The 23086-nt window shown below is 35.3% G+C and overlaps 5 protein-coding genes across 8 annotated transcripts; 2 read left to right on the top strand and 3 right to left on the bottom strand.

Annotated features, from left to right (window-relative positions):
* On the bottom strand, window positions 136-5048 carry LOC18614490 (ELMO domain-containing protein A). Of its 2 annotated transcripts, XM_007052275.2 has the most exons (10): window positions 4580-5048; window positions 4261-4452; window positions 2847-2956; window positions 2082-2150; window positions 1853-1968; window positions 1676-1730; window positions 1127-1247; window positions 855-902; window positions 671-765; window positions 136-575 (listed from the first exon to the last, which is right to left on the bottom strand). In XM_007052275.2, exons 2-10 carry the CDS (start codon window positions 4343-4345, stop codon window positions 474-476), a joined length of 801 nt encoding a protein of 266 aa, XP_007052337.2. In that variant the 5' UTR covers window positions 4346-4452; window positions 4580-5048; the 3' UTR covers window positions 136-473. The 2 variants fall into 2 exon arrangements, with proteins under 2 accessions (XP_007052337.2, XP_017983271.1); XM_018127782.1 differs by lacking the exons at window positions 4261-4452; window positions 4580-5048 and adding an exon at window positions 3910-4015.
* Window positions 9164-12966, top strand: LOC18614491. The gene is made up of 5 exons (XM_018124600.1): window positions 9164-9671; window positions 10486-10866; window positions 11291-11383; window positions 12069-12208; window positions 12395-12966. The coding sequence occupies exons 1-5, from the start codon at window positions 9255-9257 to the stop codon at window positions 12834-12836; spliced, it is 1473 nt and encodes a 490-aa protein (XP_017980089.1). The 5' UTR covers window positions 9164-9254; the 3' UTR covers window positions 12837-12966.
* On the bottom strand, window positions 12866-16360 carry LOC18614492 (thioredoxin-like 2, chloroplastic). Of its 3 annotated transcripts, none has more exons than XM_018124615.1 (5): window positions 15942-16360; window positions 14766-14948; window positions 13800-13964; window positions 13355-13493; window positions 12866-13078 (listed from the first exon to the last, which is right to left on the bottom strand). In XM_018124615.1, the coding sequence occupies exons 1-4, from the start codon at window positions 16164-16166 to the stop codon at window positions 13362-13364; spliced, it is 705 nt and encodes a 234-aa protein (XP_017980104.1). In that variant the 5' UTR covers window positions 16167-16360; the 3' UTR covers window positions 12866-13078; window positions 13355-13361. The 3 variants fall into 3 exon arrangements, with proteins under 3 accessions (XP_017980104.1, XP_007052341.2, XP_017980097.1); XM_007052279.2 differs by having other exon boundaries at window positions 12866-13130; window positions 15942-16359; XM_018124608.1 differs by lacking the exon at window positions 12866-13078 and having other exon boundaries at window positions 13172-13493; window positions 15942-16359.
* Window positions 16462-19314, bottom strand: LOC18614493 (rust resistance kinase Lr10). Its single transcript, XM_007052280.2, has 4 exons — window positions 18463-19314; window positions 18256-18288; window positions 18010-18039; window positions 16462-17722 (listed from the first exon to the last, which is right to left on the bottom strand). The coding sequence occupies exons 1-4, from the start codon at window positions 19217-19219 to the stop codon at window positions 16671-16673; spliced, it is 1872 nt and encodes a 623-aa protein (XP_007052342.2). The 5' UTR covers window positions 19220-19314; the 3' UTR covers window positions 16462-16670.
* Window positions 19742-22569, top strand: LOC18614494 (rust resistance kinase Lr10). Its single transcript, XM_018124581.1, has 3 exons — window positions 19742-20579; window positions 21141-21167; window positions 21262-22569. The coding sequence occupies exons 1-3, from the start codon at window positions 19826-19828 to the stop codon at window positions 22347-22349; spliced, it is 1869 nt and encodes a 622-aa protein (XP_017980070.1). The 5' UTR covers window positions 19742-19825; the 3' UTR covers window positions 22350-22569.

The raw sequence follows: 23086 nt of genomic DNA on the forward strand, positions 1-23086 counted from the left end.
TCATCCACCAGAAATCAAGAATTGCATTAGGCTGAACATGAGTGATCTTCACTTTAGAATGGCATTTAAAGGTAGTCACTTTCTATGGCTTTCGCATAATATGACCTGGCAAAGCAGACAGCCGAATACAGAGTCTGATGGAAATTAGGAGGTCGGATTATTTGAAGCCAGGATTTCGTGGTAAGAATGCCAGGCAAGTGCAGGCAGTAAATCAGACTGAATCATTTGACATCACAACCTGACAAAACTGGATGCGACACTCCTCCACACTCAGCTTGCTTTCCTATGTCTAGGGAAAAATCTTAAATCCTTTTTTTTTTTTTGGTTTCTGAAAAATCAAATGGGAACACCAATACCACTTGTTTGAAATAAGCACATGTACATTTATCTAGGCTAAGCTTTGAAAGACATCTGGTAAAAGGAAAGGCCACGTTTCCAATTTTCATAGCTTTTAAGTCTGCTGAACAGCTACTCTACCGTGCAAGAAGACTGAAGGAAGGCAGATCCTCCAGCCGCGTTATATCTTCCAGTAAAAGCTCCCTTTCCAGTTGACGACGTGTGGCTTTCATCACTGTCTGTAAACGAAAAAACATACCAGAGAGAGAATGATCCAGGTAAGAGCATGGTTTCATCTCCAAAAAGAAATATTTCTGGTTTGAAGGATATGTACATTGAAGTCCATGTAGGATGCACGCATAGCGAGCCACTGATGGTCCATTAGCTTGAATGTGATGCAATAGAGAAGGTCAAACGCTGATTCGTTCTCTTTCAAAAGCAAACAGCACGAGCATGGTTTTTAGCAAGAGCAAACTTCACTAATGACTCGAAAAGGATTACTGGAAAACTGGCATTACCTGAAAGGAACTTTAAGAAGGTTGCTCCAACCATTGTCCTTGGTTTGACTGTAGAATTGAAGCACACTGTTAACTGGTGAAAAGTATCAAATAGCAATCTTAATGTGAAGGCTTAGAAATGAGAATGGCTTAAATTGAGGCATATCCACACATGACTAGGACTCCATTTCACTGCTCAACAAGCAAAAATTTTGCAGAGATCTGTCCTTCGGATACAGACTCTAAGATACCAGAAAAGAATTCTAGCATACTACTTGTTTTGCCATACATACCTGCTTCAAGATCAAGCATCTGAATGAGCATAAATGTGATGTTCACACCAGCTACAGCGAATGGATATTCCCACACAGACCGATCACCTTCCTGCTTCCGAAGGAGATCCTGGAAGGATTTCTGCATTGAGATGTTAATCAACACCTTAGCAATGGATGAACAAAGGAAGATTAAGATAGAGGTAAGTTATTAAACCAGCAAAGCTAGATTTTAAAATAAACAAAATGCAAATGAATTACTTTCCCAGAAATTATGATGGCTATAATTAATGATCATTTGAAATGGCTGTTTTTGTTATCACATCATTCTACATAACATTGCTCAGTTCAAGTGATTGCTTCACCTTTGCATTTACACCTACAGTTCTTTTTAACTCTGAAATTGGAACAATCTACTCATTGCATGCATCATAGCAATTCAATTCCAAGTACCCTTTTCTCAAATTTCATATTGAGAAAAAAAAAACATAAAGAGCCTTCAAAATACTGGAGAAAACCAAGGAAAGCAAGACATTTTGTTAACCAATACAAGATAAGAAAAGCACGTACTGGGAAACTCCTAGCAAAGAATAGCAAGTTCTCCAACGATATAAAACCACCACCCCTGTTAGATAAATCCAAATATTAAAAAGTATCACACGGATAAAAACCCATCCTTTAACGAAAGAGAAAATGCACAAGCAACAAAGAGAAATAGAAATAAAAGGGAAGTAGTAACTACAGTACCTAAAATCGGTAGATGGATCCTTCCCTTGCCACCCCATTTCCTTCCACTGCTCAGATATTAAACCACGAAGTTGTTCTTCAGGAAACGCAGCATTCCATAAGGCCCTTAAAGCATTCTGTAATAAGCATCAACAATGAATTAGAAAATAAATCTCTCATAAAGCAGGATTGCTGATTATAGATTTCAAATTGCACCCAAAGGATTGATAGCATCAGCCAAAACTAGTACCTGATGCTCAGGGATTGAACTATCATAGGCAATATCTATACGGTTTTGCAGCCTTTGCAAGCAGTCCTCCTGACAGCATGAATACCAAGATTAATTAATTGATCTTTTGTTCCAGTAAATATAAAATTACAGAGTAAAATTCAGAATTTTCTAAGAAATCAATCAACATAATGCTTGAAAATATGCAAACTTAGCAGAAATGGGCAAATTGAAGGACAATAATACCTAAGCAAATAAACTCATACAGCTAAAACAATACAGAAGCACGCCATTTTTCCATACTTCAATAATGTTGCTAAACAATCTCAAGATTCAAGTGCTTGAAGTGCCATTTGAGTAATCATGTTGCAAGAAAAGTGATGCTAAAAATCTCTAAATACATAGGTGATTTTTCTATAAACACTTGAATCACTTATTTCCTCAGTATTTCAAAGTAGAAAAGTAAACCTCCTGAGCACCCTTTCAGAGTGGCAGGCCACATGACAATGTCTATAGTATAGGATATTAGCACGACTGATAAATGTAAAGATTAAACACAAAATTTGGGCTCAGATGTTAGCATTAAACAACTTGGGAGATCTCATTAGTCAAAGCAATCAATGGCATTCCATGGTACTAGGGAAGTAAATGACAAATCCTATCATCAGATTTCTATTTCTTAAGAGGATAGGGAGTTGTGAAGTATACATAAAATAGGCAAAGAAATGCTGCAAGAGCAATGAGGCACCCAGCATAGTTGACAGGGGTCGAGATCAGAAACATTACCTGGGCAGGGGTTATATCAAATGATGGACGAGCATCACTCTCCCTTCTTTGTGCACAAACACAAGAAAGACCTCGCCCCAACCATGCTGCTGATCCTGCCACAACCTCAGCTGTAACAAAAAACAACACTCTACTAATGAAAATGCAGTTACTAAATCTTCATTTACACTGCTTTACAATTTCAAAAGTACAAGTATCTAAGACAACCACAGATTCAAAAAGATGGTTCACTTCAGCAGCTAATAGAAACAAAAACAAGAGTGAAAAAGCAAAATGGAGAAAAACACAAAGATTAGAATAGTGAAGCAAAACTAAAATGTTCACCACCACACCGAGAAAGGTGTAAAATCTTCTTTGGAAGTAGCAGGTGTAAAATCACTTAAAAAGGGGACGCACTTATAAAAAGTGAAATGAAATGATTTATCTGAGGCCCAAACTTATCTTCTACAAGAGACACAGATTTTGAGTCCTAAAAACTGAAATTTAAGCAAGTTTTGAACCATGAACAAAAAGTGCCATATGATGAAAAGAGCTATGAATTGATTTATGACAACTTCATCAAGCATGAATGTTGCAGCCTTGAACTGTACTAATGAATGGCTTCTATATAAGAGAAGAACGATCTACTTGAAGAATAGAGTTGCATGAAAATTATTTTAAATTTTGCAGATCTTAGAACCTAAATAGAATGAAATGCAAACAGTTTTCAATCCTAAGTGTCAAACGTTCTCTGATAAATGAAAAAGGAAAAGCACACCTAATTGGCTTTAAACTTTATAGATCACTTTCTCTATAGTAATGACTATTTCTCAATTTCACACAAAAGGTTTTGAAACAATAGAATAGCATCAAGCCATGCAATTATGCCCGTCAATCTAGGTTTGCCTGTACTAAAAATCAGATAAAATGTGTGATTAGATATAATTTAAATCTCTAGAATATGAAGTAATTTAAAGAAAACATGAAAAACCACGAAAAATTGGATTCATCAATACAATCAAAATTTCCAAAGATTCAAAGAAGAAAATCGCAGCAAAAAGAATCAGTATACCAACCAACTCACCAAAACAGATTTGAGCATCAGCACACATGAAGTAAGCGATAGATTGTGGCAACACTCAAAGCTCACTATTCCTCACAGTTAAAATTTTCAGATCCGAAATTTACTCACCGAAAAAGAAAAAGAGAAAAAAAAGGAAAAAAAATAAAAAACGTCTTCTAGCTTCAGAGAGAAGGTAGGTTCAGAGAGTAAAGAAGAGTAAAAAAAATTTCTACAGACTATAAAATAGATAGGTGAAGGAATTGTACAGTGTGTTAAGAGTGAAAAATATTTATATAATTTATATTTTATTTTTTTAAAAAAAGTAAAATAAAATAAAAAGGAAAAAACGGATTTGAATTTGAGCTTAGTTACCAGAAGTTGAATGGCAGGTGTTGCCTCGCTCGAGACCTTGAGAAATCCTCCTAACAGCGACGAATGAACCTCCTCTATCGTCCATTGTCACCTCTCCTCTTCTATCTCCTTCTCTCCTTTTACACAGACTTCACCATTTCCATTCTCTTTCTATCTCTCTTCTCCAAAAACCCTAACAAACACTTTCTCCAACTGTAATCAATGAGAAAAGACATAGAAAACAAAACTCCAATTAAAAAAAAGCCGAAAAGGCGTTCGAATTTTACTTAAACCGAAGGAAACGATAAAGGATGTGAGAGAAGCAAATCCAAACAATTACCGAAACAAACAGCGAGGCCGTCCCGATGAACTATAACGTAAAATGCAGGTAAAAAAACAGAACGAAACCGGATAAAAAAGCCGGCCACGACAGAATCAAACAGAACACGGAATGTTGATTTCTTCGTCAGTTAAAAAGATCAATTATGCTACCAAAAAAAAATTTTGTAAGCCAACAATGCTTCGAAAGGCAGAGTAAGTGAAAGCTCCGATCAGTGGCTAACTAGATTCTTGAAAAGAAAAAAATGAGACAGAATCTAGAGAGAAAAAAATTCTTTAAATGATAAAAGGTAAAAAAGCTAGGGTTTTCGAGATCTAAAAAGCGACGGTTTCCATTGCCAGCACGAAGCTGTCTCTCCCCCTTACTTTTCTCTCTCTCTCTCTTTAGCGCCTGTTTGTTTCGCTTCGGGAGGTTGTTTGGGGAGACGAGTGATTTTTTAGAGAGAAGAGGAACGGAGATTACGAAAAGGTAGGGGATTTAATTAGGTAAACGCACCCTCTTTTAGTTTAATTAATTAATTTTTTATTTTTATTGATTTTTTTTTCTTTTAATCTTTTTTGCCCACTTTTTAAGGTGAGGTAACGGATCGTGGAATGATGGTCATCGGTTGCGCTTTTAACAGAAAATTTTTTGCCTCTAGCGGGAAAGGAAACCGCGGGTGGGCCATTTTGGTATTTCCCCGAGGGGCATTTTTGGTATTAAACAACTTTTTTTCAAATTTTTACTAATATTGTTACTTAGAAGAAAATAATTATATTCAAGTTTATACATAATCAGTACAATTGATAAAAAATTATATTTATTGTGTAATTTTTGGTTAAACATAAAAATATTATTAATTTAAATAGTAAAAAATATAAATTATGATAATTCTTTAATTAAAATTTTATTTTTGATTTATTTTTAAATAAATTTATAATTTTAATAAAAATTTAATCGTTGTCAAAATCGCTTAATAAGTGATTGACAATACATTTGATAATGTCATGTGAATAAACTGATAAATGAAATGACAATTAAAATATGGGTAAAAAGACAAAATTACCTTAAGGAAAAAAGGAGAAACGTCACATGGGATGTTAGGGAGGAAGTGGACCAAAGGCATGATGGGTAGAGTTCAATTATGTGGGAGCGCCCCCCCACAGTAACATCATGTGTACTTTGCCTTTGCTTATGATAAATACCTCCAAATTAGGGTCATGGTCCACACGCATGGCTCCCCCACAAAGTTGTGCTCACCTTTACGTGGGTCTCAAACTTGCATGTAAATCCTTTTCCCTTTTGCAAACCCAAAAATAAAAGCATGCTTTTTAGGAAACCTTTTCTTTCTTTTATTATTGAAAACTTTTTGTGTCATGCATTTTATAATTTTAAAAATAAAATTAAATTGATCAAATTTTAAGTATAAAAATTAAATTGACGAAAACATATGAATATAGATACTACTTAAATACTTTGACCTTTTATAATTTTAGTAACCAAAATTCCCATTTTCACTAGCATTAAAGTACAAATATTAATATTCCTTTCGTCTCTTTTTTATTTATTTATATATTTAAAAATATAAAATATATCAAAATCAAAATATTTATCATAATTTTCATAAAGATTAAAAAAGTTAAACATTTACGAATGGACCGACAGAAGAAATATTAATTTTCCCCATGCACTAGTACTAAGTTTTAATGCTCTTATCTTGACCTTAACATAGACATGAAAGTAGTGATTTTATGAGTCAAATGCACGGATGAAACAATCATGATAGATACATTGAAACTTTCTTGATTGAAGAAGAAAACTCCTGGCCATTAATATCTCAAATAATTGTGGCTTGAAGAGGGATAAAGAAAAGATTTTATGGATAGGGATGTTTCTGTTCATCATCCACCATCCTAACCAATAACCAGTGAATTCACTAGCTTGGAATGCATGTGGCTTTGTGAGGACCAATGCATAAGCACAGGTTACCAAATTGAGTGGAGAGAAGGAATGGCATCTTTGATTGGGAAAAAGATTTTTAGGGGAGCATTGTTAGGTAAAGCTATCCAAAAGGGTATCAGTCTTTCTTTCCAACTAAGCATTGCTACCATGATGAGTGAGACCTTTGGCTGGACAACAAGCTTGTGGACAAAACAATCGTGGTCACTACGACCAAGCTCGCCTAAAAAAAAAGAGAGAGCCTTTTCGGGTTCCTTGCCATGCCTTTCACACAAAGAATTTTAATGTTTTGGAACTCATTTTGTTAGGAGGAAAAATCCCATATGGTTAATATTTAAAAATTATACTTTATATATCTTTTCTTTGAATGACACATCTTTTAAATCGGAAGGGTTAATCTTTGAGTGATTAATACTATGTAACTTGACGTATTCTATAACCTTTTACATTAAAATATTCTACATTGATTTTTTTTTTTGTTAATTAGGGCTTCCATCTTCATAAATGGCTCTAAATTTACTACCTATCGTCAAAATCGTAAAAGATAATTTTTTTATAAAAGATAAATTCGTAAAAGTTTAATTTCAAAATGAACAATATCTCATGATCAAATACATTTTAAGAATCTGATCCATATTATACTTATGAGATATTTTCAATCAATTAGGTATTTGATCTTTACGTATGATAAAAAATGTAATATTGACTTTTTTTTTTATAAGTATGGTCTAGACTGTTTTATAAATAAAAGATAATTATCATTGATGTTTATATTACTTTTAATTGAATTGTTTATATAGAAAGATATGGCATCATCTAGTTTGATCTACTTATAAGGAAAGCCCTGCCAAGGTATTAAAAGACAAGAGGTTAAATTAAGGTCGTTCACCAATAAACTAAAAGCCAACAAAAGTAGATATATTCAAACACCTTCGAAAGGAAAAAAAAAGTAAACCTTGATTCCATCAAGCTGGTGAGCAGCTTTCAGTCAAGTCACAAAACAAGTAAAAAACTGAGCGAAGATTCCAATTTGAAAAGAAAAGTTCATTACCAAACAATACTAAATCACAAAAAAAAAAAAAACTTAATATCTTAGATATTTTTTAAATTATGGTAACAATGAATTCTTATTGTATGTATCACCAAGTGTAAATTATTAAATCCGAAATTATAACCCAAGGTTTTTGATGAAAAATTAATTAATTTTTTATAATGATAAAATTTTGACCTTGGTCTTTTCTTTGGCTTGCTTTGATGTAGCACAATAATCAATAAAGAATTTCGATAAGGTTAGGGATAATATAATAAATTAAGAGGATCGGATCTCGTCACCGTAATTAAAATTAATTTAACTAATTAAGGATCTTGATTGAATTGTTCTTTCAGTTAGATTATCAAAAGATGGCGTGAGAATTCATTAAGTTATAGGTACTTGGACAATATATTTTGGTCACAACGAACCACTAAGGGGGAACATTGCCCAACATAAACCTTATGATTTAGTCTAGATTTCAGTCAAATTTGGATGTGGCTGTCATGTTATGCCTGCCAACAACTTTATTTTTATTCCTTGCTTGCTCGAGTCCAACGTGGAAACTCTCTTCGGTCAAGATCTTTGTTGGGTCATAATCACCCTGTGTCTGATAGATATACCCCATGATTCATATTGGGTGTTAAACTGTTTAAGCTAACAAATAAGAGATTAGGAAGTTTGGGAGATTTTTTTTACAATTAATTATTACGAATTTTATATCAATAAAAAATAAAATAAGTATGTTAATTAAAAACATAAATTTATAACAAGTAATATTCAAAATTTATTTATTTTTTAATTGATCTGAAATTTTTACGAGAGATATCATAGTCGAAATAGATAAAGTATAATTAAATGAAATAAAATATCATGGATCTTATATTAATAAATATTTATTTTTATTTAATAGATATAATATATCTTTTAGATTAAAAATATAAATTCGTGACCTATTAACTCGTATGATTTGTTAATACCATAAAAGCCTGGTTAAATATTAGGAAAGACTACTAAATATCACAAGAGGAAAGACTACTAAATATCACAAGAGGAAAAAGAGGCAGCAGAACCACATGGAATGGGGTCTATGTCTGAGAAGCCAGTGGGGGAATTTTTGAACAGGGCCTGAACTAAGAAAAAGCTTAGAACCAAAGGTATGGTGCATGAGAAAAGGTGTCTCACTTTTCAGGCGACAATGAAACCCATAATCATGGAGGATGGAATGGTATGTCTGTCCCCGAAAGCACCTTTCGGTTTTCTTCCACTAAATTAGAATTTTAAATAAAAAATAAATTTATATATATTATTATTAAAAATTAAGGTTAATTTATAAAAAAATAGAATTAAAATTGAAAATTATATTTAAAATAATTAATAAATTTTAGTAAATATTACATTACCTATAAATAATTTATAAAAAATATATAATTAAAATTTAATATTAAAAATATAATTTATAATCAAATTTAAATAATATGTATTTTATGATTATTGGCCGAATCCGATTATAGAATATCCATAATCAACTTCTTCGGGGCTTAAAAATGTTATAGGCCTAGGCATAGTTGAAAATAGTAATGGGCTAGAGAATTGTCTCTAAAGCATTGGCCTCATGCAACAGGCCCTTTAACTACCACTCTTGTCTCTCTTCGTTCTCTCTGTAGCAGTCTGTGTGTAGAAATTACCCACTCCACTCCCAAAGAAATGCAAACACCATGTCTCCATCTCTGCAAGAATTATTGTCTGGGGTTTCACTTTCACCAACCCAATACTCAAACCATCTCCTGTTCCTTGTCTATCACTTCCAAATTTCCTAAACCAAAGGGCACTAACAGACGACTCATAACCCAGAGCCAGAACAGGCCCAGCAATGGCCACCACAAGACAAACCCGAAAGGGAAGGTGACAGTGAAGGGGAAGAAAGAGAATGTTTGGAGCATTGACAATGAGATGGCGAAAGCATCTTCACAGAAAGAGAAAGAGAAAGAAAAAGAGAGGGAAAGAAGCAAGCAGAGGAGGGGGAAAGGGAAGAGAGTGGTTGGGGGTAGGAAGAACAAGATTGGTAGAGTATTGGTGTCTGCTGCTATGTTGATGGAAGTTGAGACTGTTCTCCAGACTCAGGTACTTTAATAGATACTTCGATTTGTTTTGCTGATGTATTTGTTCATGCTTTCGGGATATATATCGTTTATGTTATAATTTGGGTGTCGAATTGGAAACAATGATCAGAAATGTTAATAAATTTTGATATGGGACGTTCAACAGTGTACTTGTGGAGCTTATATTTTTCTGAATATCTTGTTACCATTTCTGCTGGGAATGTTGGGCGGTCCATGACTTGAATCAGAAAATGGAGTTAGTTTCAGATGAGTTTTTGTTCTGAATTACTGTTAGTTATAGATATAGACGTTGTAGCTAAATTTGGCATGTCTAGTTTGAATCACACACTGCCTCACAAGAGTAGCATTACGGTATTCGATTCTATATTATCATGTTGTGTTTCAAACACTACTTCTTTGGAGGTTATTGCTGGAAGTTCTTCACTCTTTGCTGTTGTCAATAAACTGAAACAAGAAACAAATTGGTCAAAGAGGTGCCATGATATTTTAATTGCTGGTGAGGTTTCAAATTTCCAATTTGCTTGCTATTAAAATATAAAGTAACTTTTTGATGCCCGTACCTTTCTTTTTTTTTTTCATTGATTTTTCTTTGGTTCTTCAACCTTACTTTCAAATTCCATCTTGCAAGAGCTTTTCAGTTTTCTTTGGCTTCCTTAAGATGTGTCAATTCAATGTTTGATGTAGAAATATGCATGATTCCCATATAGAAACTATAGAGTCTTTTAGGGAAAAATGGTTTCTTAGAGCTTAGCTCAATGAGAATGGCTTTATTTGATTTGTTTGTTTGTTTCTTTCATTTTTATGTCCTCTCTCAGGAACCTGTGATAAAACCGGCATGGAATACGTTTGCAAGTAGTGTGAGTGGGATATGGAAGGGTGTTGGAGCGGTATTTTCACCCATCACTGCTGAAATGGAGCCAATTGAAATTGGAAACAGGAATGAAAACTTATATGACTGCTACACACTTGCCCGCATTGAGGCAGTTCTATCTCCTGCTGGAAAGACATCTGAAATCCATAGAAGGATAAATTGGGTTACTTTAAATCCCCATGGTGAAGTTCCACAGCTGAAAGAAACAGTCAATGACAGTATGGTGAATCATGTTTTGCCCAATTTTGAGTCTTTTGACTTGGCAACTAGTGATGTTATGGAAGAAGATGTCATGGGCAATGAACCTGGTCTTGTATTCTTTGAGGTATGATGATTAATTAAGATTGCTATATGGATATTGAATTGTTTATATAAAATCAGGGATAAAATGACATTATTCTCCTACTATGAAGAAAATGACAGACTTTCAGTCCTTTTGTAGCTTGACTTGCATTACTCTTTGCAAGGTGTCAGTTTGAATAAAATGCTCTTATTGTATAAAATCCATTAGCAACACATTTTCCTGGATCAGTAGGAAGAAAAGTAGACATTATCTTAAGAACTCTGATTGTTGAGGAGATTAGACTACATTTTACCACTTTCCTAGAAAGGATGTATATAAAAATTTCCAATGAAAGATGTTGCTGATGTGAAAATTTCATGTAAATAATTGTTACTATTTTCTTCTCTATGTTTTTCTGGATTACTAAGATCTGTTACTTAATGGTCTATAATTGGTTAACTGACAGGATGGATCTTATTCTAGGGGACCCCTTGATATTCCTGTCGGTGACATTGATGATTCTAAGTATTACCTTTCTCCAACTTTTAAGTTTGAACAAGTAAGTTTTGCCTCTAATGTTAGTTTTATTATTAAGGATTTGCAACAAATCAAAATATAGTAATTTCGCTTTCACTTCAATTTTACTGGCAAAAATTGGCAAGCAACTCTGTGCATTAAGATTTAGGCCAAGGGTATTATGACTTGTTTCTGTCACTTAGACTAATCAACAGACATCAAAATATTTTTTTGCAAGTAATTGATTTTTACACACATACAGATATATACTCCGGTGGACAAAGGCTTAGTTATTTTATCAAATTATGATTGCAAAAGTTTCTATTTTTCCATTAGACAATTGCCAATTTGAGCTGTTTAGGCATGCATTCATGTACAAAAAGTCAATGCTTTTTTCCCCTTCATTAAAATAGACCAGAAAACCTCAGAGGAACAAACTAATTAGTACAAAATGCATTTTGATGACATTTGTGCAGAAATGTCATTTGTAAATTAGAAAAGATTATTCGAGGCTGCAGTAGACTCTTTTCAGGAGTCTATATCTTTCATTTATTGAGGTAATGATAGATAACTCTGATTATATAATTTTTTTTACAAGATTTCTGGATAACTTGTATTTAAACATGTGAGAAATGTGCTCTAATTAAAATTGGATGTTTCAAGATGTAAATTATTTTTCTGTTATTTACCAGAAAGAAGAAAGTTATTCACTTTGATTTGTTGCATAGTGTTTGGTCAAAGGTTGCCACAAAAGACTCCGTATTGTTCACACGATAGAATTTGGTAATGGAGGTTCAGATGTACAGATAATGAGAGTTGCCGTTTATGAAGAAGAGTGGGCAAGCCCTGCAAATCTTCAGGATCAAAGGTATTCCTATACTCCATTCTTGTCCAGTTTCTAGTTTGCTGTGTAATTAATCTGAGACATGTTCTGAATTCCATGATTCAAGCGTTAAAAAGTTGAAATGATTTATGCTGACTTTATGCTTAGGGAGGTTATCAGCATAGGAAGTTCATCATGAAACTGATTTCGATTGTTGTAAATAATGAACAGTGATCTCAAGTTTGATTTGAAGCCATTTTCTCAACGAAAAAGAACCCAGCCATCAGAGCTTACAGGGCCATGGAAGGTGTTTGAGGTTAGTGCCACTCCAATATATGGTGACGAGATTGAAGCTGCAGAAAGCAATGGTGCCCCTTATGTGTACCTTTGCACAGAAACCTTAAAGAAGAGGAGCTTGCCTGAGAGTTCAGTCTACTTCGGAGAGGAAGAGATGCTAGACATGCAAGATGTCACTGTTCTTTGGCTGCCTGGTGGTGTGACTGGTTATGTTGATGTTGATAAGGATGGCATTCTTACTATTGGAGTCGGATGGTACTCAGACGAGGGAATCAACCTTGTTATGGAGCGTGATTATGGCTTAGATGGGAAGCTCAAGGAAGTCCGATGGAAATCTGAGGTAAAGAGAAGGTGGTCTGATCCACTTCCTGTGTAAATATCTATCTCGAACTTTTTCTTTCAATGTTAATTTCCCAACACGAAATGCCTTGTATACCTTTGAGATATTACATGTACATGTAAATTGTTACTTTTCATCTAGTAATGGAGTTTTGTTCTGGGTATTACTACATTACTCTTAGCTAAATAAATAAATGTTTGACGGATGTGCAAACAGTCGTACCCACGTAAAGTTACTGACAACCTGCTGATCAAGAAAAGAGCTCCAGCGTGAGCAGCCTGAGAAAAATCGAGAGCTTCTGAGCTGTTTGAAGTTTGCTTGCTGACAGGCCTTCATGAAAGACATTTCACAAATATAAATGGGAACAAGAATGTTCTGAAGATATCATTTCATTTCAACTCAAGCTTTGAACTTACATACATTACAGGGACAAAGAATGTATCAAAATAATGAATTCTGTTAACTTTCTTTTACATGGATTGCCCAGTATACAAATATTAAATGGCTTACATAGGAGTTCACTTGGCATGCACATTTATAGACCAATTGCTTACCCCATGTTTAAGTTGATCCAGTTGGCTTGTCAATTGGAGCAGAGACAGATTCAAGATTAAGATCTCCAACTCCCTTGGGTGGACCAATGCTGCAACGAGCTGTGTTGTGCATTTCAATGGCATCTTTTATTTTTTGAAACTGGAGACCATTTTGAGAAGATCCAGATTAAGTAAAGCAAAAAAGGATTTGGTATTTGATATTGAATGTTTTCCATAATGATACAGTAGCTTAAGAAAATTGACCATCGAAACAAGAATGTTGGACAAGTATGAAAAATTATATACGCTAACAAGAGCAAATAAATGATAAATGTTTCAACGAACGTGAACCCATTTTATGGCAATTCTCATATTCTCCATCTGGACCATTTTCAAGCAATCAATGAGAAAATAATTTCTCAAGTCAAACACCAAGAGCAGAAAAAAGCAAGCAGAAACAGCTCACCTTAGCAAGTGAACATGAAAACGACTCCAGTTGTCCATCTGCTCCACGATAGAAGTGGAAATAAGGAAGCACCTTAACATTCAAACTTTTACACATAGGTTTGTTCTCATCAAAATTTACTTTGAGGAATATAATTTCTGGATGTTCTTCGGCTGTTTTGCAGAGCTGAGAGATTGATTATAAGAAATATTAGGAGAAAATAGTTACAATTCAGGAATAGTTTTAGAGTATCAGAAGAAATTAGCTCTTATGAAGCATGTCTTTGTACCAAAATAGGTTTTACTTCTATGAAAACCTTTTTGCCCTCACCCTGTATTCTACCAAAGGAGGCATTGGGGCATCCCAAGCAAACTGAAGGCAACCATGTCAAGCTAATCATCTTAACAAAGATGACAACTTTACAAATGGGCAACACAATAAGTATGGAAGGGTATATAGACAAGGCACTCGTTATATCCTAAACATATGTCTTCTGCACAAAACTAGAACAAAAGTAAATCGAATACTACTATCTAGCACAGTTCTTTGATTTTTTTTATGTCAACCTATATCTTTCAGGCCCCATCTGGCAGCACACCAAAGAAGACATTCAGACTCCTACTAGACAAGAATAATAACATGCCTTTTTGGTAATCACTTCTTCCTTGAAGTTGCCAGATGGAAAGAAAAGATAAAGAATGAAATGAGAATATTATATTATTAGTTCCTTTAAAGAAGGTACTACCATATTACGCAAAGTACCAATAAGTCAGTACCTAATTAAGGTCATACCAACCTAAGGCCCTAGAAGGGGTAAATCGGAATTATCATACCCATTAACATTTTGCATAACTTGGTAATATTCATAACTTTATCACCAATTATAACAACCAAAATTTTTATCAAGACCATAATTTTGTCAATCATGATTCTTGACCCTGAATTGATCATAAAACCATTAACAAGTGAAAGCAACAAATAAGTTACCTTTGGAAATAACGCTCTGCAGGAAGCACACCAAGTTCCATAAAATTCTACAATAACTAATCTATCTCCTGCTTGACTTAAGGCATTCAAAAGTTCTTGTGTAGAATGAATATCAAACATATTTGGTCCTGCATTCCTTTCCCACCATTTTGGTTGTTCAGTTTTGTCAACAGTTGCATGTACCTGAAGTGAAGGAACTTGATTAATGGCATTTTCCCATAAACAGGAAAATAATCATACTTATATTCCTCATGTAGTATTAAGAAATGTCAGAAAAGTGTTCTGAGACGTGATTGTGAACCAACAGGTGATTTATCATCTGCATGAAACATCCCATTATGAAAAGATGTGAATGTGACGAATCACATTGCTAGTACCGAGACTCAGAGATATCAGCATGGAATTTCAATACAAGTGATGCACTCACCTTCTAAATTTCTATATCCCTTGATGCTTGGTCCAATAACTATGTAGTTTGATTATTTAGATCAGTAAAATACAAAACTTATGCTCCCAGTGAAAAACAGGTTGGCAGTTAGTGAAAGCATATTGCACTGTGGGAGAGGGTGTCAAATCTCCAAACCACCAACATCCAACAAAGTAATGTAGAATAAACCTCAGTTACCCAAAAAAAATATAGAATAAACCTGGTATCTAATGCTACAAGTAGTAGAACAGATATTTAAAGCATGCCTGCTACAAACTGGTATACAGCAGGAAGGGCTAAAGGTTGTCCGTTTTCTTGTTAAGTAGCTAAACTCAACATAGTTACGTTGCCTTTAAATCAAGAAAAAACGTCACCAGGAAACCCTGAGAAGAGCCTTACAAATGGAATATGTGTTACTAAAAATATAAAATTTCCATATAGTCATCATGGGCAACCTACCAAAGGGTCGGCAAATTAGCGCAAAGTCACTACCAAAAGTTCACTTTTAAACAAGAATATTTCAGAAAGCACCAATCTTTGCATCAAGTACCCATATTTAGCTCAAAAGGAATCTAAAGCTGCCTAATTCCAATAACGGGTTTACAAAACAACGTTTTATCCTACAATAAAATCATAATTACCAAACAAAATGGCACAAGGAAACACTTTTATCGAATGGGTATTCGTGATTATCGCTAATGAAATGAAAATAAAAATTCATAATCAGAAACAAAGGCAAAATGTTGTACCTTGAAAGTGAGCGATTGCCCTCTGGTAGTAAAAGCAAGGCGACCAAGACCACTAGAAGAAGAAGAATAGGAAAGAGGATAAATTATGTTATCTAAATTCCGGTTGGTTGAAAGACACGGTGGAGGAGAATTCGAGGTGGGGGCAAAGGAGGTGAGCAGTGAGGGAGAAGAGAAACGAGGCGAATGAATTAACAATGATGATGATAATCGAATAACATCTGCCATCAAGAGATTGAGAGAAAAGAAAAACAGAGCTTTGGGTTTTGATCTTTACAGTATGTAAGTGAATTTAGACTATATCTACATCAAGATCAAAATTCAAAGAGCTCACGTGGAAAGGCGTCGACGAGCAACAGGGAAGAAGGGAGGGAGATGGTTTTGGTCGAAGGACGTGATTCGAAGGAAGAAGACGCGCCACGTATGCACCTTAATTTCTTAACTTGTTTCTTCCGCTCCCCAATACGCTGTCGTTTGAGGCTTCTTACTCTCCACTCTTATTTTTGCCAGAGGTGTTCTTTCTTTCACAATGATTATGAAACTGATGCAGTTCATTGATAATTCTTAATTTATTCATGAAATTTTGGCAACTTGTTGTTTGCTAGAACTTGATAATTTGTGCTAAATTTAAGTAATTGGTGGATGTTCAACTGTAAAAATATTCTTGCAGACACATAGAATTACAGAGCATTTTCATCAAACTGATTCCTTATAGTAGATTTCTGTAGACCCTCAGCTACGTTTCCTTTCTGGAGTTAAAGCAGGCTTGGGAGGCATTTGCAGTGGCTCTGAAGTATCTTCAAGCATCTCCACCACTTTAGTCATGGAAGGACGATCTGCAGGCTTCAGTTGTATGCACCAAAGAGCAATCATGATCATCCTTTTGCCTACATCCTTTTCCTCAGCTGTCGCATCCTTGATTTCCACTTCACCCTTTTGTTCTAGTTGATCATGAATCCATGATGGGAAGTAGATTTGGCTCAAATTCTTCACGAACGGATTGAGATTTTTTCTTCTCCCAGCCATTTCCATCAACAGCATTCCAAAACTGTAAACGTCCGATTTAGAGGAGATGCCTCCAATATTTTTATACAGCAATTCTGGAGCCATGTATCCCCTAGTTCCTCTAGCATTTGTCAGAGAAACTACACTATCATTTCTTGGATACAACTTGGCAAGGCCAAAATCAGAAATTTTTGGAGTAAAGTCTTCATTAAGAAGAATGTTGTGAGGCTTAATATCAAGGTGCAGAATCCTCATGTGACAACCTCGGTGTAGATATTCAATCCCATGAGCTATAGCTAAAGCAATCTCATACATTCTGCTCCAACTTAAAGTGCAGACGTCCTCCTGAGAGAACAGGTACTTATCGAGAGAGCCGTTGGGCATGTATTCATAAATGAGAACCTTTTTAGATCCTTCAAAGCAGAATCCAAGAAGTTGTACCACGTTGACATGACGTATCGTCCCAATTGTTCTCAATTCATTGATGAAATCTCCCCCATCGCCCTTGGCCTCAGCCAGCATCTTTACTGCAACTAGACAACCATTTGATAGCTTTCCCTTGAATACAGAGCCAAAGCCGCCTTGACCCAGTTGTTCGTTGAAGCCTCCAGTCATCCTCTTGATGTCAGAGTAAGAAAATTTTCTGAGTTTGAGGTTCTCATAGTTTCGCAAGAACTCTTCAACATATTCATCAATTGATGCTCTTTTCCACCATTTATAAATTAGATAGAGAGACATGCATAGGATTCCAACGGCAGCTCTTATCAAAGTGTAATACCCTTCAATATGGTAAAAAACAAATGCAAATGCCAGTTCAGAAACAGTTAAGACTGAAAAGAAATACTACTATACATGATATCTGCCAAATACTGTTTATCATTGGTATTTATCAAGATTAATTAAAGCCTTCTTTCCCAGAGGAGTTTAGAAATTTCGTGCAATTTCCTCCTTTTACCTCCTTAACTGTGCAAGAGGGTAATAGGTTCTTTCACTTTCTAGAAAACAGATTGGTTAGCTACATAAAATGTCATGATCTAGCCTGAAATATGTTACATGAAAAACTCACCAACAATTTTCAGTACGAGTCCTATGCAGCCTGTAAGACAGAGAAGGGGCGAAGGCATGTGAGGACAGGTTAGAGTCATGCTAAGAAATAAGTGATAATGTTAAATTTCAATGGAAACACAGGATTCATTCATTTGTTCAAATTTTGAGTCTACGTTATGTTAAAACGCAGACCAGCATGATTTCAATCATGTTTATGCAGATTTACATAGTTGATGAATATTAGTAATGTTATTTGGAGGCTTACCCTGTATTGCGATCCATAAATAATGTACAAAACCTGCAACAGCAACAGATAAATCATTATTTCATATCTAAAAATGAGAAAAAGTGAAGTTGAAAGAATGATCAAACAAAAGGAGCATGGGAAGAAAATTTGGTATCTAACTCAATTGACTCCTTGGCGGATGTTTATCGTACTATTTCAATGTTTTATTTAAGGATTCTTACTCACAATTAACACTCGTCAATGGTCCTCTGCAGTAGATGCGCTTGGAGTCACCAATACCATCTGAGAATGGACAATATCCTCCATTTGATTCACAAATTGAACTAAAACTACTATTACTCCATGAAAGCTCATATCCTATGGTCAATTTCTTGTGGATATCAGCATATGTGAGATTCCCAGGTGTTTGAATCACCGCCGGAGTCATCAAGAAATAGTCACAAGAGTTGGAGAGCGATGCTGCTTGCAGATTTCCAAGAAAAACATACAGATGGTGAGCTTGCGGTAGGGAGGAATTGGTTATGCAAGGAGATGCGTCCAGATATTCCGAAGAATTCACCGTGGTTGAACAATTAAGATAAATCATGGCATCCTCTGTTTCTAAGGACAACCCATATGGCAGATGGTAGTAGGAGTCGTTACAGTACTCAGAGAAACCACTAAGGTTGTTTGCTGTCCAGGCATAACGGGGAAGGGAGGAGCAGTCATTTGTCTTTAGACCAGGATCGACGGCATGAAGGGTCTCATTATCGTATGAGATGGATTCGACATAAAATCTACCGTAACCTATTGTTAACACGGGACGCTCATGCTCACAAGCAAGTTCATAAGAGGAATCTCCGCAATTTGTAGGATCATTTCTTAATCGAAATGGATATTGTATTGATAAATTTCCGCAAAGAGAAGAACAAGATGATTGTTTCCTAGAATTGCAGATTGGAAGGAAGAACAAGGCTACAATTAGGAGGTTAAGAACTGGCATGGCGAGAAGTCTAGCAAAGCGAGTCCTGAACCTACCTTTAATAGTTTGTACATGCAGGAATCAGGATCTTCTTTATTTATTTATTATTTTATCGAACACTAATCAGTAATCCCTTTCTTTCACCTCTTTTTTGGCCAATTATAACATTACGTAATTGACTTGGTGTTGTGTGTCAATGAAGGTGTTTCAGTGAAGATTCATATGAATTGAGATGAATCCTCCTGGAAAGGGCGAGGTGTACATGCAGGAATCAGGATCTCCTTTATTTATTTATTATTTTATCGAACACTAATCAGTAATCACTTTTTTCACCTCTTTTTTGGCCAATTGTAGCATTATGTAATTGACTTGGTGTTGTGTGTCAATGAAGATTTATATGAATTGAGATGAATCCTCCTGGAAACGGCGAGGTGCCGGTCAATCCACGCTCATCGTGCGATTTTTCCTTTTTGGTGAAAGGGTCTGCAGTTTGCTATTCATTACGTCAAAATCAGAGAAACGTTTTTCTCACGGGGAGGTCTTTGAGCTGTTAGATAGTACTAATATAGTCTAAGCTTGAAGAGTTTCTATGCTTGCTTTGTATTCAGCATCTCTGCCCTATACAAAATGACTTTACAAAGTGTTATAGCCTTTCATTTAATTATCTTTCTCTTATATTTATGCCATGGAGAAGCTGAATTATGTCCACATGTAGCTTGCAGGGAAGGAGGTCCTTCCGTCGGTTTTCCCTTTTGGCTTAAAGATCGACAGCCAGAGAGTTGTGGTTACCCAGGGTTTGAATTATCCTGCTCTGAGAGGAACGAAACACTGATTGAAGTTCCATATTCAGGGCAGTTTTTCGTGGCTGGAATAGATTACGAGAGGCAGAATATTTACGTCGGAGACCCCCAGGGTTGCATGCTTAGAAGGCTTAAAAACTTGACCGTCACTGGTAGTCCTTTCATGATTTACGGGCCCTACTATTACACACTGCTCGACTGCTCACCAGGAATTGAAAGGTCAGACTCAGAAACAGTACTGATAGATTGTCTCAGCAGTTCTAATCATCTTGTTTATGCTGCCCCTGCTTCAACTGTCATGAGTCTAGATCTTCTATTTTCTTGCCACTTGATTGCAAATGTTACCTTATCTTATATGGATTGTTACGACCAATATCTCTTGGGAGTGGAAGGAACTTGTTATTTTGATTATTTTTACCTCGTTGGGTTCTATAATTTTACAAAACTTTGGTGGGAAATACCGGGGTGCGGTTTAGATTGTCAAGAAACAGGAGGAGAATGTCGATTGAAGGGAAATGATAGTTTACAAGTCGAATGTTTCAATAAATATATTCCTCCAAAAGGAATTCCCCAGTATGAAGGTACATCTGCTTTTTATTTATTTATTTTTAGCATATTGCTTTATTGACTCTCGGTTAATTGCTTGACTCTTGGTATGGGGTGAGACTGTTGGAGCCAAATTTCAACCACAAAGATAGTGATCACTAATTTTATTTTAGATATTAATTATTACAGCGTCTCGAAAGTAATGTTTAAAAATAGTTAAATTTTAAAAAATTTATTTAAGTTTACGAGTCGTATCGATTTAAGTCAGATTTGACATAAACTGTGTCGTAAAAAATTTATTACAATGAATAAGAGGTTTAGAATGAAATATCAATCGTTGAGATTAATAAAATCATTTGTAAAAAAAAATAATTATTATATATTTTTATTTTTATTTTAAAATATTAATATAAAATAATATTATATTCATTTAATAATAAAATAATTATTAAATAAGTTGATCAAGCTTTATTTGACTTTTACAAAAGAAGACTCGATCAATCCATAAACACATCTAATAATGCCTTTTATACTTTGTTCCCTTCGCTCTTACGGAAATGTTAGATTTCTAACTCCTTATTGTTTGATTTTTGCAGAGAAATCCTTAGGGCATATCATTAAAGGTAAGTCCATAACTCGAGTACATATGTTCTTATTGTATTAAATTGTCATATGCAAATTACATGAAACTTATGATCAGCAATGAATTGTCTGCAGGTGTAAGCATCAGAATTTCTATTGGAGTTCTTACTCTAACGCTCATGGTCACATTAATTATCTTGTACTTGAGATCAAGAAGAGCAGAGGTAGAGGAGAATCGAAAGAAAATTAAGAAATTTTTGGAAGATTTTAGGCCTCTCAATCCAACAAGATACTCATTTGCAGATCTTCGAAAGATGACAAATGAATTCGAGAAGAAGCTAGGCCAGGGAGGCTATGGAAGTGTATTCAAGGGTGAGCTTGAAAATGGAGTGCCGGTAGCTGTGAAAGTGCTCGACCACTCCAAAGGCAATGGAGAAGATTTCACTAATGAAGTCAACACAATTGGGAGGATTCATCATATCAATGTGGTTCGATTGTTGGGTTTTTGTGCAGATGAATCAGACCGAGCACTCGTCTACGAGTTCATGCCAAATAAGTCACTAGATAAATTCATTTTTCCAGCGAATTCAAGGAGGCCGAAGCTTAGTTGGGGAAAGCTTCAAGATATTGCCATTGGTGTTGCCAGAGGAATCGAGTATCTTCACCAGGGATGTGACCAAAGAATCCTGCATTTTGACATCAAGCCACAAAATATCTTGTTAGACATCGACTTCAATCCTAAGATATCAGATTTTGGCCTAGCAAAGCTTTTTCCGAAGAAGGAAAGTGTCGTATCCATAACTGCTGTCAGAGGAACCATGGGTTACATTGCACCAGAGGTCTACTTCTCCGGGAACATTGGAAATGTATCATATAAAACAGATGTTTACAGTTTCGGCATGTTGTTATTTGAAATGGTTGGAGGTAGGAAAAACAAAGATCTGACAGTGGAAAACACAAGCCAAGTTTACTTTCCTCAGTGGGTTTACGATCGCGTCGCAAGTGGGGAGGATTTGGGAATTAAGGAGGACAAAGATGGAGACGTTGACATTGCGAAGAAGTTATCAGTTGTGGCGATTTGGTGCGTACAATGGGATCCGACTGATCGTCCTCCGATAAGCACTGTGATTCAGATGTTGGAAGGAAGAAAAGGAAGCTTACCCCTACCACCGGATCCTTTTGCTTCCCTCAGCTCGGAAGAAAGTGACATGAATGTCCCATAAGCAAGCCATTCCTGGCCAGAATGAACGTGCGCTTGTGCACTACTGACCTTAAGGACTCTTATTTCGCACTATTATGAAAGAATTGTGAACTATAGTGATAATTTGTGTAATATGGTAGTATTCTGTTAATCAGTTTGATACTTAAGCATTGTCATGTTAAAATACTGTGACAGTTCCAAATTGTTAATCGCAGAAATACAGCTTCTTTTCTTGGTTTGCATCCTTCATTCCTTCTGTATCGTTTTGTTTTAATTTTTTTCTTGAAAAAGCAAACTTTGGTGATTTCATTACTTTTTTGATATTAACAAAAAAGTACCCCTTTACGCTAGCAGTGCAGAACGGCCCATGCAGAGTAAAAAAGCCACTACCATGGCTTGGCTTGTTCTACGTATAGGCAAACAATACAAGAGATCGGGTTGCCCATGGGATCAGCCACCAAACCCAGAAAACATAAAACTCCCTTGTCCAACCCAAAAAAGGAGACCCCAGAATTAGGACCCCTGTCTATCTATTAAACTTCTTTACAGAAACCCAAAACCATGCTCTTATCAAACTCCAACTGCAAAGCCATAGATTTTCCATCTACCATTAATTTTAGTAGACATATAATTTAGCTGTTAGTGGGATCTTTTTTTGGGGTAAAATCTGTGAATCATTTTTCCATTTATTGTTAAAAAATCCCGTTTAAATAATTAAACCTTTGTATTGTCATAAACATCATAAAATTCTTAAGATCG

The sequence above is a fragment of the Theobroma cacao genome, chromosome 1 (genome assembly GCF_000208745.1).
Source record: "Theobroma cacao cultivar B97-61/B2 chromosome 1, Criollo_cocoa_genome_V2, whole genome shotgun sequence".
NCBI classification, from domain to species: domain Eukaryota; kingdom Viridiplantae; phylum Streptophyta; class Magnoliopsida; order Malvales; family Malvaceae; genus Theobroma; species Theobroma cacao.